General features: G+C 45.9%; 1 protein-coding gene across 1 annotated transcript in view; it reads right to left on the reverse strand.

The window, feature by feature from the left end:
- PARP2 (poly(ADP-ribose) polymerase 2) overlaps positions 1-14854 on the reverse strand; it is a 212149-nt gene that overhangs the window by 26484 nt on the left and 170811 nt on the right. The window contains exons 11-13 of the mRNA XM_069760573.1: positions 10486-10648; positions 2366-2504; positions 2217-2280 (exon numbers count right to left, since the gene is read on the reverse strand). Coding sequence (XP_069616674.1) covers positions 2217-2280; positions 2366-2504; positions 10486-10648 — 366 coding nt within the window. The remainder of the gene's footprint in view (positions 1-2216; positions 2281-2365; positions 2505-10485; positions 10649-14854) is intronic.

Genomic DNA, 14854 nt, shown 5'->3' on the forward strand with positions numbered 1-14854 from the left:
AAACATATGCCCATAGCCGGCTGCTACGATAAAGGGAAAAAAAAAAAAAAAAAAAAAAAATCACACACCTCTTGTCCTGAGCAGGCCCCCGGCACTTGCAATATTCACCTGTCCGCGTTCCACCGCTGAGCACCGCTGTGTCTTCCGCGTCCTCCGCAGTGACTGTTCAGGCAGAGGGCAGCGCGCACACTAATCAAGTCATCGCGCCCTCTGACCTGAACGTCACAGGCAGAGGACGCAGAGGACACAGCGGCGCCCAGCGGTGGAACGCGGACAGGTGAATATTGCGCAATACTCACCCTGCAGTCCCCATTATACTCACCTTCTCCCGGCAGGGTCCCTGGCAGCTTCTCACTGACAGGTGATCTTCGGCGCCCGCAGCTTCTTCCTGTGTTCAATGGTCACATCATACCGCTCATTAAAGTAATGAATATGTGTCCATATTCTTTACTTTAATGAGCGGTACCACGTGACAGCTGAACACAGGAAGAAGCTGCGGGCACCGGAGAAGCAGGAACGTGCAGAGACGCGCCGGAAGCAGGTAAGTATGATTTGACAGCTGCCACTCCCCTTCCCACCCCCAGGGACAATGACTCGAGTATAAGCCGAAAGGGGCACTTTCAGCCAAAAAAAATTGGCTGAAAATCTCGGCTTATACTCGAGTATATACGGTACTCACCTCTCGTCGCTGGGTGTCTGGTGCCAGTATCCTGAGCAGGAGGGGACCCCGGCGAGCTATGGGGGCCTGGTGCCGGTGTCGCCGCTGGCTCAGGACAACGGCACTTGCGATATTCACCTGTCCCTGTTCCAGTGTCGCGCACCGCTGTGTCTTCCGGGTCTTTGCAGTGACTGTTCAGGCAGAGGGCGCGCACTAACCACATCATCGCGCCCTTTGACCTGAACGTCACAGCCAGAGATCGCGGAAGGTGGAGCCCGCTGGTGGAACGGGGACAGATGAATATCACATGGCTCACCCTTCCCCGTCATACTCACTCCATCCTGGCACGGTCTCTGCTTCTCAGATGGTCTCTGGCAGCTTGTTCCTGTGTTCAGCGGTCACATGGTACCGCTCATTTAAGTAATGAATATGCACTCCACGCCTATTGGAGTGGAGTCGCGTACATAGTCATTACTTTAATGAGCGGTACCACATGACCGCTGAACACAGGAAGAGCAGTGGGCGCTGGAGACCATTTGATAAGCAGGGAAGTGCAGAGACTGCGCCGGGAGCAGGTGAGTATGATGTGACAGCCGCCACTCCTGCCGCTCCCCCTCCCCCGCCGACCCCCTGGGACAATGACTGGAGTACAAGCCGAGAGGGGCACTTTTAGCCTAAAAAAGGCTGAAACTCTCAGCTTATACTCGAGAATATACGTTAATAGTCCAAAAAAGACGCATTTCCTTTTCTGCTAAAAAATTGATTTTGGTTTCAAGGGTCTTTGTGAAAACTCTCTCGCATCCTCCCAATGAGTGATCAGCCAAAATGTGAGCTATAGCTGTGAGAGAGACATGCCAGAGTCTCTCTCTGAACGGACAATGCACGGGTCAGCAAGGAAAACTGGGCAGTCTGTGTGTTGAAGCTGCATAGAAGCATGTGAAAGCTGCAGCTTATTCAGTTTTAACTGTGCATGGAGACAAACACTTCTGTTTGGCGCTGGAAGATGCTGGAGCTCAGGCTAAAGGGGATACTGAGACATGGTAGGAATCACTTATATACATAGTTTGTTCCAGGAGAAAGGTGTGTAATCTCATCGTGTGAGCCCAAACTAACAATATGTGCCTGCTTAATAAACTGTTTATTTGCTGTAATACCTTTGTGCCCAGAAAAGTCTGTATTTTTTTAAATCCCTTGGAGTTTTATGACAGCAAAAAAACTGAACCTGTTTGGACCAAACCACATTGCCTGTGTGAATGCTGCCAAATGCGAGTGAAACCCTACAATGGCCTAAAGATGTTTTCGCATTATGACGATTCATGTGGCCTAAAAAAATCATATGACTCGTATAGAGGACTGCCCCCACTTTGTACCTCCATTAGCTAGAGTGGAACAGCTGATATAAATCGACATGCCTTGCTGGCAACAGCTTCTCCTTCATGTTTTTTTTTTTTTATTATAGAGAACAGGCTGGGATGTGTAAAGGTAGAGATTATTCATTCTTCAAACACTGGCTACATGATCTCTCAATCTACATAATAGGATGTACAGCAGCTCTTACCTCAAGAAGACGCACTTTCAAAGCCAGGTCTGGTAATGTCCTTATCAGAGGTGGTGTCTTCAGTCTAAACAAACACAGCACATATTAATTTACTTGCTGTTACGTAAAGAATGGCATCAGCATGAGGTCATGTAACATATTATACTAACCCAAAGTCATGAGGAATACGGGTGTAAAACTCATTACAAGCCTCCAGGAGTTCCCGACCAAATTTCTCCTTTTTGATACAGTTTTCTATCCTCTGTAATGAGCTATATCCAGCATGAATCTGCTCCACAGTTAGCTTTCCTACACGAGAAGATAAAGATATGTCCGCTTACAGCTGTACTCTTAGCCAAAATTTGTTTCCGTGAAAATATGATTATATATATATATACATATATACACACACACACAGTACAGACCAAAAGTTTGGACACACCTCATTTAAAGTTTTTTCTGTATTTTCATGACTATGAAAATTGTACATTCCCGCTGATGGCATCAAAACTATGAATTAACACATGTGGAATTATATACTTAAAGGGAACCCGTCACCCCGAAAATCGCGGGTGAGGTAATCCCACCGGCATCAGGGGCTTATCTGCAGCATTCTGTAATGCTGTAGATAAGCCCCCGATGTTACCTGAAAAAGGAGAAAAAGACGTTAGATTATACTCACCCAGGGGCGGTCCCGCTGCTGGTCAGGTCGGATGGGCGTCTCTGGTCCGCTGCGGCGCCTCCTATCTTCATTACAAGACGTCCTCTTCTGATCTTCAGCTACGGCTCCGGCGCAGGCGTACTTTGCTCTGCCCTGTTGAGGGCAGACAAAGTACTGCAGTGCGCAGGCGCCGAGCCTCTGACCTTTCCGGCGCCTGCGCACTGCAGTACTATCCTCTGCCCTCAAGAGGGCAGAGCAAAGTACGCCTGCGCCGGAGCCGTGGCTGAAGATCAGAAGAGGACGTCTTGTAATGAAGATAGGAGGCGCCGCAGCGGACCAGAGACGCCCATCCGACCTGACCAGCAGCGGGACCGCCCCTGGGTGAGTATAATATAACGTCTTTTTCTCCTTTTTCAGGTAACATCGGGGGCTTATCTACAGCATTACAGAATGCTGTAGATAAGCCCCTGATGCCGGTGGTATTACCTCACCCGCGATTTTCGGGGTGACAGGTTCCCTTTAACAAAAAAGTGTGAAACAACTGAAATTATGTCTTATATTCTAGGTTCTTCAAAGTAGCCACCTTTTGCTTTGATGACTGCTTTGCACACTCTTGGTATTCTCTTGATGAGCTTCAAGAGGTAGTCACTGGGAATGGTTTTCACTTCACAGGTGTGCCCTGTCAGGTTTAGTAAGTGGGATTTCTTGCCTTATAAATGGGGTTGGGACCATCAGTTGTGTTGTCTGGTGGACACAGCTGATAGTCCTACTGAATAGACTGTTAGAATTTGTATTATGGCAAGAAAAAAGCAGCCAAGTAAAGAAAAACGAGTGGCCATCATTACTTTAAGAAATGAAGGTCAGTCAGTCCAAAAAATTGGGAAAACTTTGAAAGTGTCCCCAAGTGCAGTGGCAAAAACCATCAAGCGCTACAAAGAAACTGGCTCACATGAGGAACGCCCCAGCAAAGGAAGACCAAGAGTCACCTCTGCTTCTGACAATAAGTTTATCCGAGTCACCAGCCTCAGAAATCGCAGGTCAACAGCAGCTCAGATTAGAGACCAGGTCAATGCCACACAGAGTTCTAGCAGCAGACACATGTCTACAACAACTGTTAAGAGGAGACTTTATGCAGCAGGCCTTCATGGTAAAATAGCTGCTAGGAAGCCACTCCTAAGGACAGGCAACAAGCAGAAGAGACTTGTTTGGGCTAAAGAACACAAGGAATGGACACTAGACCAGTGAAAATCTGTGCTTTGGTCTGATGAGTCCAAATTTGAGATCTTTGGGTCCAACCACCGTGTCTTTGTGCGACGCAGAAAAGATGAACGGATGGACTCTACATGTCTGGTTCCCACCGTGAAGCATAGAGGAGGAGGTGTGATGGCGTGGGGGTGCTTTGCTGGTGACACTGCATGGATTTATTCAAAATTAAAGGCATACTAAACCGGCATGGCTACCACAGGATCTTGCAGCGGCATGCTATTTCATCCGGTTTGCGTTTAGTTGGACCATCATTTATTTTTCAACAGGACAATAACCCCAAACACACCTCCAGGCTGTGTAAGGGCTATTTGACCAAGAAGGAGAGTGATGGGGTGCTACGCCAGATGACCTGGCCTCCACAGTCACCAGACCTGAACCCAATCGAGATGGTTTGGGGTGAGCTGGACCGCAAAGTGAAGGCAAAAAAGCCAACAAGTGCTAAGCATCTCTGGGAACTCCTTCACGATTGTTGGAAGACTACCTCTTGAAGCTCCGAAAAATCTTGGCACTCTAGATGAATAATTATCATATAAAAAAGGTTTATTGATGTGCATCCATAAAGGCAAATCGAACATTTTCGGTCCACATCCGGACCTTCATCAGAACAAATATAAGAGATATGGTGCAGGGAGAAACGTTAATCCTGTCTCTATAAATTCCAATATTGGTAGGGTAGCCTGGATGCAGCAAGAAGTCCTGTCCATGTAGGCGCACGTGTGATGCGACCGGAGTCGCTGGGTAAATGGCGCCATTACGATTTACCCAGCGACTCCGGTCGCATCACACGTGCGCCTACGTGGACAGGACTTCTTGCTGCATCCAGGCTACCCTACCAATATTGGAATTTAAAGAGACCGGATTAACGTTTTTCCCTGCACCATATCTCTTATATTTGTTCTGATGAAGGTCCGGATGTGGACCGAAAACTTTCAACTTGCCTTTATGGATGCACATCAATAAGCCTTTTGCATATGATAATTATTCATCTAGAGTGCCAAGTTTTTTCGAATTTGGATTTGTTGGGCTGGATACCCTACTTGAGCACCTACTCTATATACTAATACGAGTGCCGTGTTGTTCTATTATTACATACCTTTTGAAGCTCATCAAGAAAATGGCAAGAGTTGAAAATACAGAAAAATCTTTAAATGAGAAGGTGTGTCCAAACTTTTGGTCGGTACTGTGTGTATTTTTGGTGAAGAATCAACAAGTGGAACTTGAGGGCACGTGCATAGGGCAGGAAAAAGCGGGGGGGAGGGGTAGGCGGCGCCAGAGCAAGGTTTTTTTTTCTTTCTTCCAATTAGCCCAGTGCGTCCCTTGGTTCCTGAAGACAGGGGGCGGCAGAGCGGCAGTCAGAACACGTGGTGCTGATGCAGACTCTCCCTACTCCTTGCTGAATGAGACACAGTGACCCCCTCCCCCTACTCACAGCCTAACTCCTGCGTGTCCGGAAGTCCACTTACTGGGGCTGAGGTGGAGCAACAGAGCCCTGTTTCCCGACCCTGGGACACACACATTGCTGGCCAGGACTCGCAGTAGAGCAGTACACATTAAGTACTGTAATGATCTCCCGCCCGCTGCCTGCTGCTGCCTGGCTCTGTCGTGACTCCCCTCACCCCTTCCCTCAGATTCCTCAGCGTCATTTCTGCCTTCAGACAGTGCCTGAGGCTGGAGCCGTGCACTGGAATGTTTGGTGTTTGTTTGCTCCGAGGAGTCGGACCCAGATAGTGTGAGTGGGGTGGGTCCTGGGAGCAAACGTGTGTGTGCGAAGCTGTGTGTGTGTGTGTGTGTGTGCGGAGCTGTGTGTGTGCGCGCGGAGCTCTGTGTGTGTGTGGAGCTCTGTGTGTGTGTGCGGAGCTCTGTGTATGTGCGGAGCTGTGTGTGTGTATGAGGCGCTGTATGAGGATGTGCGGAGCTTTGTGTGTATGTGCGGAGCTGTATGTGTGGGGCTGTATGTGTGTGTGTGCGGAGCTGTATGTGTGGGGCTGTATGTGTGTGTGTGTGGAGCTGTATGTGTGGCTGTATGTGTGTGCGGGGCTGTGTGTGTGTGTGCGGAGCTGTATGTGCGGAGCTGTATGTGTGGGGCTGTATGTATTTGTGCGGGGCTGTATGTATGTGTGCGGGGCTGTATGTATGTGTGCCACGAATGGCAAAAATCGCTGAAGTGAAAGTAGCCTAACTCACTGCCGACAGTGTCTGCATTAGGGCTCATACTCGCATGCGAGAAACTCAGATGAGTGTTGAACATCAATACCCGGCACTCAGGAGCGGAGCGTGTACTGCTATGCTGCCACAGGCTCCGATCTCAGTGCCAGGTATTGACGTGCGACACTCATCTGAGTTTCTCGCATGCGAGTATGAGCCCTTAGTCATACCAATGGGGGAGGCAGCACTAAAAGTGCTTAGGGCAGCACAAACTCTAAATATGGCCCTGATTGCATGCATCACTTTTCAGTTTTTGAATTTCCACAAAAATTTAAAATAAGCAATAAATTTCGTTCAACTTCACAATTGTGTTCCACTTGTTGATTCTTCACCAAAAACTTACATTTGGTATCTTTATGTTTGAAGAATGATATGTGGGCAAAGGTTGAAAAGTTCCAGGGGGCCGAATACTTTCGCAAGGCACTGTACACATATATACATACACACACACACACTTGAAACCAGAAGTTTACATACACTATATAAAAAGACACATATGCATGTTTTGCTCAATATCTGACATGAAATCTGCTCAATATCTGACATGAAATCAGAATAAATCTTTCCCATTTTAGGTCAATTAGGATAACCACAATTATGAATATTTGCCAAATGCCAGAATAATTAGAGAGAGAGAATGTTTTAATGCATTTTTATTACTTACGGCAAAGTCAAAATTTTACATACACTAAGATTACTATGCCTTTAAACAATTCTGACTAGAAGAAACCTGGCACTCAACTTAAAGCTGTGAAGCAGAAACGATTTTATTTGTAGTACCAAAAGAAACGTTTCGGTCACACGGACCTTCATCAGTAACGTACTGTTTGGTGAGCAAGAAGGTATTGGGGGGAGGGGTAGGCGGCGCCAGAGCAAGGTTTTTTTTTCTTTCTTCCAATTAGCCCAGTGCGTCCCTTGGTTCCTGAAGACAGGGGGCGGCAGAGCGGCAGTCAGAACACGTGGTGCTGATGCAGACTCTCCCTACTCCTTGCTGAATGAGACACAGTGACCCCCTCCCCCTACTCACAGCCTAACTCCTGCGTGTCCGGAAGTCCACTTACTGGGGCTGAGGTGGAGCAACAGAGCCCTGTTTCCCGACCCTGGGACACACACATTGCTGGCCAGGACTCGCAGTAGAGCAGTACACATTAAGTACTGTAATGATCTCCCGCCCGCTGCCTGCTGCTGCCTGGCTCTGTCGTGACTCCCCTCACCCCTTCCCTCAGATTCCTCAGCGTCATTTCTGCCTTCAGACAGTGCCTGAGGCTGGAGCCGTGCACTGGAATGTTTGGTGTTTGTTTGCTCCGAGGAGTCGGACCCAGATAGTGTGAGTGGGGTGGGTCCTGGGAGCAAACGTGTGTGTGCGAAGCTGTGTGTGTGTGTGTGTGTGTGCGGAGCTGTGTGTGTGCGCGCGGAGCTCTGTGTGTGTGTGGAGCTCTGTGTGTGTGTGCGGAGCTCTGTGTATGTGCGGAGCTGTGTGTGTGTATGAGGCGCTGTATGAGGATGTGCGGAGCTTTGTGTGTATGTGCGGAGCTGTATGTGTGGGGCTGTATGTGTGTGTGTGCGGAGCTGTATGTGTGGGGCTGTATGTGTGTGTGTGTGGAGCTGTATGTGTGGCTGTATGTGTGTGCGGGGCTGTGTGTGTGTGTGCGGAGCTGTATGTGCGGAGCTGTATGTGTGGGGCTGTATGTATTTGTGCGGGGCTGTATGTATGTGTGCGGGGCTGTATGTATGTGTGCCACGAATGGCAAAAATCGCTGAAGTGAAAGTAGCCTAACTCACTGCCGACAGTGTCTGCATTAGGGCTCATACTCGCATGCGAGAAACTCAGATGAGTGTTGAACATCAATACCCGGCACTCAGGAGCGGAGCGTGTACTGCTATGCTGCCACAGGCTCCGATCTCAGTGCCAGGTATTGACGTGCGACACTCATCTGAGTTTCTCGCATGCGAGTATGAGCCCTTAGTCATACCAATGGGGGAGGCAGCACTAAAAGTGCTTAGGGCAGCACAAACTCTAAATATGGCCCTGATTGCATGCATCACTTTTCAGTTTTTGAATTTCCACAAAAATTTAAAATAAGCAATAAATTTCGTTCAACTTCACAATTGTGTTCCACTTGTTGATTCTTCACCAAAAACTTACATTTGGTATCTTTATGTTTGAAGAATGATATGTGGGCAAAGGTTGAAAAGTTCCAGGGGGCCGAATACTTTCGCAAGGCACTGTACACATATATACATACACACACACACACTTGAAACCAGAAGTTTACATACACTATATAAAAAGACACATATGCATGTTTTGCTCAATATCTGACATGAAATCTGCTCAATATCTGACATGAAATCAGAATAAATCTTTCCCATTTTAGGTCAATTAGGATAACCACAATTATGAATATTTGCCAAATGCCAGAATAATTAGAGAGAGAGAATGTTTTAATGCATTTTTATTACTTACGGCAAAGTCAAAATTTTACATACACTAAGATTACTATGCCTTTAAACAATTCTGACTAGAAGAAACCTGGCACTCAACTTAAAGCTGTGAAGCAGAAACGATTTTATTTGTAGTACCAAAAGAAACGTTTCGGTCACACGGACCTTCATCAGTAACGTACTGTTTGGTGAGCAAGAAGGTATTGGTATCACATGATAAATTCGTGTGAGCTGCACCAATAGTGTAAACCGATGACCTTATTGAAAATATAAGATTAGGCTTATAGAACGCGTGTATGTTTGTCCAGACGCGGCATCCACCGCTTGTCTCTAAACAATTCTGGACTGCACATATGATGATATCATATGTTTGGAAGCTTCTGTTTTTTTTTGGCAAACATCTGAGATAATTAGAGACACACCTGTGGATGTATTTGAATGCACACCTTAAACACACTGCTTCTTTGTGTAGCAACATGGGAAAGTCTTAAGAAATCAGCCAAGATATCAGGAAGAGAATTATGGACTTACACAAGTCGGGCTCATCCTTGGGTACTATTTCAAGATACCTGAAGGTGCCCCATTCATCTGTAAAAACAATTATACGCAAGTACAAACAAGGTGGTAATGTCCAGCCATCATACCACCCAGGCAGGACATGGGTTCTGTGTCCCAGAGATGGACATGCTTTGATCTGACATGTGCATATCAACCCAAGGACAAAAGCAAAAGACCTTGTGAAGATGATGGCGGAAGCTGGTAAGATGTGTCAATATCCACAGTGAAACAAGTACTGTATCAACATGGGATGAAAGGCCACTCTGCCAGGAAGACGACATTACTCCAAAAGAAACATAAAAAAGCCAGATTAATGTTTGCAAATGCACACAGGAACAAAGACCTTAATTTTTGGAGACCTGTCCTGTGGTGTGATGAAACTAAAATTGAACTTTTTAGGCATAATAACCATTCTTATGTTTGGAGGAAAAAGGGAGGAGGCATGGAAGCCTAAGGACACCATCCCAACTGTGAAACACAGGGGTAGCCTCATCATGTTGTGGGGTTATTTTGCTGCACAAAATAGATGGCATCATGAAAAAAGAAGTTTATGTGGCAATACTGAACAACATCTCAAGATATCAGCCAGGAAGTTCAAGCTTGGGCGGAAATGGATTTTCCAAATGGACAATGACAAAGCATACTGCCAAAATGGTAAAAAAGTTGCTTAAGGATAACAAAGTCAATTTTTTGGACTGGCCATCACAAAGCCCTGATCTTAATCCTCTTGAAAATTTATGGACAAAGCTGAAAAGGCAGGTGCAAGCAAGGCGACCTACAAACCTGGATCAGTTACACAGTTACATCAGTTGGGCCCAAATTCTGACCAACTACTGTGAGAAGCTTGTGGAAGGATATCCCAAATGTTTGACCCAAGTCATTCACTTTATGGGCAATAGTACCAAATACTAAAGAAATGTAAGTAAACTTGACTTTGCAGTAAGTAATAAAAATGCCTTAAAATATTCTCGCTCTCTCATTATTCTGGCATTTGGCAAATACGGTAATAATAATAGTAATCCTAATTGACATAAAATGGGAAAGGTTTATTGTGATTTCATGTCAGATATTGAGAAAAATATGCATGTGTCTTTTAATATATTGTATGTAGACTTCTAGTTTCAACTGTATATACACACAGTGAAGAGGTCTCACCCAGGGGAGCCTTTTTGGTGTCATATTTCATTTCCAACACAGTTTCTTCCATGTTCTGTAAATTACAGATGAGCTTCAGCAAATCCTGCACTGAACTTTCCAATTTGGATTCCACCACAGGGGCTGGTGGCTTGTCTACCTCCACAATGTTTTCTTCTTCTTCCTGTAGGAAAGACAGACATGCTGACATTCGCCTAATAAATCAACACATCATAAATACTGTTACTAAGGATTCTTTTATACATACCGGGTTTTTTGCGGGCCATATCGCCGCAATTTTCATGGTCTGCCGCAATAACAGAAAAACTTGCGGATCACCGTTTTTTGGATTTCCAATACTATAGAAATAGTATTGGCAAAAAAAAACCCGGCGTTCCGCAAAACCAGAAGTCACGGTGCACCGCAAAAACAAGTTTCCGTTGTTTTTGCGCCCCCCCCAACCTTGCTTTTCAATGGGGTCTGTGTCCGTAAGCCGTGAAAATGATCGAGCAGGCTCGATCTTTTTTCACGGCTGTAAATACGGCCCTCATGGCCATATGGCGCACCGTGAAATTATTGCAGCCCCATAGGCACTGCCAGTTAGGTATGCCGTGCTGCACTGTAGTGTTAGGCGCTGCTAGGTAGGTATGCCGTGCTGCACTGTAGTGTTAGGCGCTGCTAGGTAGGTATGCCGTGCTGCACTGTAGTGTTAGGCGCTGCTAGGTAAGTATGCCGTGCTGCACTGTAGTGTTAGGCGCTGCTAGGTAGGTATGCCGTGCTGCACTGTAGTGTTAGGCGCTGCTAGGTAGGTATGCCGTGCTGCACTGTAGTGTTAGGCGCTGCTAGGTAGGTATATCGTGCTGCACTGTAGTGTTAGGCGCTGCTAGGTAGGTATGCCGTGCTGCACTGCAGTGATGGGTGCTGCTAGGTAGGTATGCCGTGCTGCACTGTAGTGTTAGGCGCTGCTAGGCAGGTATGCCGTGCTGCACTGTAGTGTTAGGCGCTGCTAGGTAGGTATGCCGTGCTGCACTGTAGTGATGGGTGCTGCTAGGTAGGTATACTGTGTTGCACTATAGTGTTGGGTTATAAAATAGGAGGAGCACAGGAGTGTTTAAAAAAAGTACAAAAATACTTTATTAGCACCTAAAATATTCCATATTAATCACACACAAACAAGTGTGTGATTACTCCTCTTGAGAAAGCATGGCGATTTAGCAGCAGAAATGTGAGTCGGGGTTGTTCACTTTTGCTGCGGTGGTGTGTCTGCGACTTGGTAAGGTTATATATGTCACTATTAGTATATACATATTTTAATGGCTTACTATGCCAAACTTGCATATATACAGTAACTTTTTTGTTCCACATTCATGTTTGTACCTCTGAAGGGATATCATTGATTCTTTTTGATATGGGAGATTTAAGTAGTGTTTTCCCTATCTGAGGCAGTATCTAATTAACCCTTTTACCCCCGAAGGTGGTTTGCACGTTAATCACTGGGCCATTTTTTTAAAATTCTGACCACTGTCCCTTTATGAGGTTATAACTCTGGAACGCTTCCAATGGATCCCGGTGATTGTGACATTGTTTTGTAGTGATATATTGTACTTCATGTTAGTGGTAAAATATCTTCGATAATACTTGTGTTTATTTATGAAAAAAAGGACATATTGCGAAAATGTTTACAATTTTGCAATTTTCAAAATTTTAATTTTTATGCCCTTAAATCAGAGAGCTATGTCACACAAAATACTTAAAATGTAATTTTTGGAACCCCAAATTTGTTTTGGTTAGGAAGTTATAAGGGTTAAAAGTTGACCAGCGATTTCTCATTTTTACACCACCATTTTTTTTAGGGACCACATCACATTTGAAGTCACATTGAGGGGTCTATATGATAGAAAATACCAAAAAGTGACACCATTCTAAAAACTGCACCACTCAAGGTGCACAAAACCATATTCAATTAGTTTATTAACCCTTCTGGTGATTCACAGGAATTTTTGGAATGTTTGAAAAAAAACACGAACATTTAACTTTTTTTTTTTTTCACAAAAAAAAATTATTTCAGATCCAAATTTTATATTTTGCAAAGGGTAACAGGAGAAATTGGACCCCAAACATAATTGTACAATTTGTCCTGAGTATGCCGATACCCCATATGTGGGGGGGAACCACTGTTTAGGCACATGGCAGATCTCAGAAGGGAAGAGTGCAGTTTGACTTTTTCAACGCAAAATTGGCTGGACTTGAGATCGGACACCATGTCGGGTTTGGAGAGCCCCTGATGGGCCTAAACAGTAGAAAACCCCACAAGTGACAGCATTTTGGAAACTAGACCCCCAAGGAACTTATCTAGATGTGTGATGAGAACTTTGAACCCCCAAGGACTTCACAGAAGTTTAGAACGTAGAGCCGTAAAATAAAAAAAAAAAATCTTTTTTTCCACAAAAATGATCTTTTCGCCCCCAATTTTAATTTTCCCAAGGGTAACAGGACCCCAAAAGTTATTGTGCAATTTGTCCTGAATACGCAGATACCCCAGATGTGGGGGTAACCACTGTTTGGGCATATGGCAGAGCTCGGAAAGAAAGGAGCGCTGTTTGACTTTTTCAACGCAAAATTGGCTGGAATTGAGATTGGATGCCATGTCGTGTTTGAAGAGCCCCTGATGTGCCTCAACAGTGAAAACCCCCACAAGTGACAATTTTGGAAACTAGACCCCCCCAAGGAACTTCTGTAGATGAGTGGTGAGAACTTTGAACCCCCAGGTGTTTCACTAAAGTTTATAACGCCCGAGGGTGAAAATAGAAAAAAAAATTAAATATTTTTTCCACAAACATGATCTTTTAGTCCCCAATGTTTTATTTTCCCAAGGGTAACAGGAGAAAACAGGATTTTTGGTTGCTTACCGTAAAATCTGTTTCTCAGAGCCTTCATTGGGACCACAGGAACCATGGGTGTATGCTGCTGCCACTAGGAGGCTGACACTATGCACAAAATTTTTTTAGCTCCTCCTCTATAGTGTACACCCCACGACTGGCACTATGATAATCAGTTAGTGAGAAGGCAGTAGGAGAAACAACAAACTGAAAGAACACAAAACAGACATCTGAACTGTAACCATGGAACACAAAAAACAAAGGGAGAGATCAACATGGGAGGGTGCTGTGTCCCCCAATGAAGGCTCCGAGAAACAGATTTTATGGTAAGCAACCAAAAATTCTACTTTCTCCATCGCTTCACTGGGGACAGAGGAACCATGGGATGTCCCAAAGCAGTCCCTGGGGAGGGAAAAGCAGACTTCCATCAGGTCGAAGAACTCACCACTGCCGCCTGCAGTCCGTGTAGGTATGGACCCTATAAAATTTGGCGAACGTGTGGAGAGAAGACCAGGTTGCCACTTTGCAAAGCGGTAGGGCGGAAGCCCTATGGTGCACCGCCCAGGAGGAGCCCACTGCCCAGTAGAGTGAGCCTTGATCTCAGGAGGAGGCACTCTGTTCTTGACCCAGTAAGCCTCCAAGATTGCCGTCCTGATCCAGTGAGCAATAGTCACCTTGGAGGCCAGCAGGCCTCTTCGCGTGCCATCTGGAATGACGAAAAGAGTCAGTCTTTCGAAAAGAAGCGGTTCCAGCCAGATAGGCCCTCACTGCCCTGACCAGGTCTAGCTTGTTCAATGAAAGCTCCAGAGGATGAGTCAGAGCAGGACAAAAAGAAGGTAGAACAATGTCCTCATTGAGGTGGAAGGCGGACACCACATTGGGAAGGAAGGCGGAGGCCGCAGGACCACCTTATCCTGGTGAAGAACCAAGAAAAAAGGGCGACAAGAAAGGGCCGCCAACTCTGAGACGCGCCTGATGGAAGTGATGGCACGAGAAAGGCCACCCTCCAGGGCAGAAATAACAGAGAAACCTCTCTGAGAGGCTCAAAGGGAGAATCTTTCAGGGCCTCCAGGACTAGATTGAGATCCCACTGATCCACGGGAGCCTGGTATGGAGGAGCTGCATGCGCTACTCCCTGAATGAAGGTCTTGACCTGATAATGTCTTCTGAAAAAGAATGGAAAGCACCGATACTTGACCCTTTAGAGAACTAAGGGCAAGACCCGCATCCAGTCCCACCTGTAGAAATGCTAAAATAGAAGGGAGAGAAAAGAACATAGGTGGGATATGATTGGAGGGCCCGTTTCAACTGGTGCAAGTTCAGGTTCGATAGTAGATCCTGCAGGACGACGCCTGGATCATGGTGTGAATCACCCGATCTGAAAAACCGGACTCTTTCAGAACTGCGGTTTCAACAGCCATGCCGTCAAACTGAGCGAACGAGAATTCGGGTGGCAGATTGGACCTTGAGACAGCAGATTGGATTTGTCTGGAAGCCTACAGGGAGTGTCC

Source organism: Ranitomeya imitator, chromosome 1, assembly GCF_032444005.1.
Source record: "Ranitomeya imitator isolate aRanImi1 chromosome 1, aRanImi1.pri, whole genome shotgun sequence".
NCBI lineage: Eukaryota > Metazoa > Chordata > Amphibia > Anura > Dendrobatidae > Ranitomeya > Ranitomeya imitator.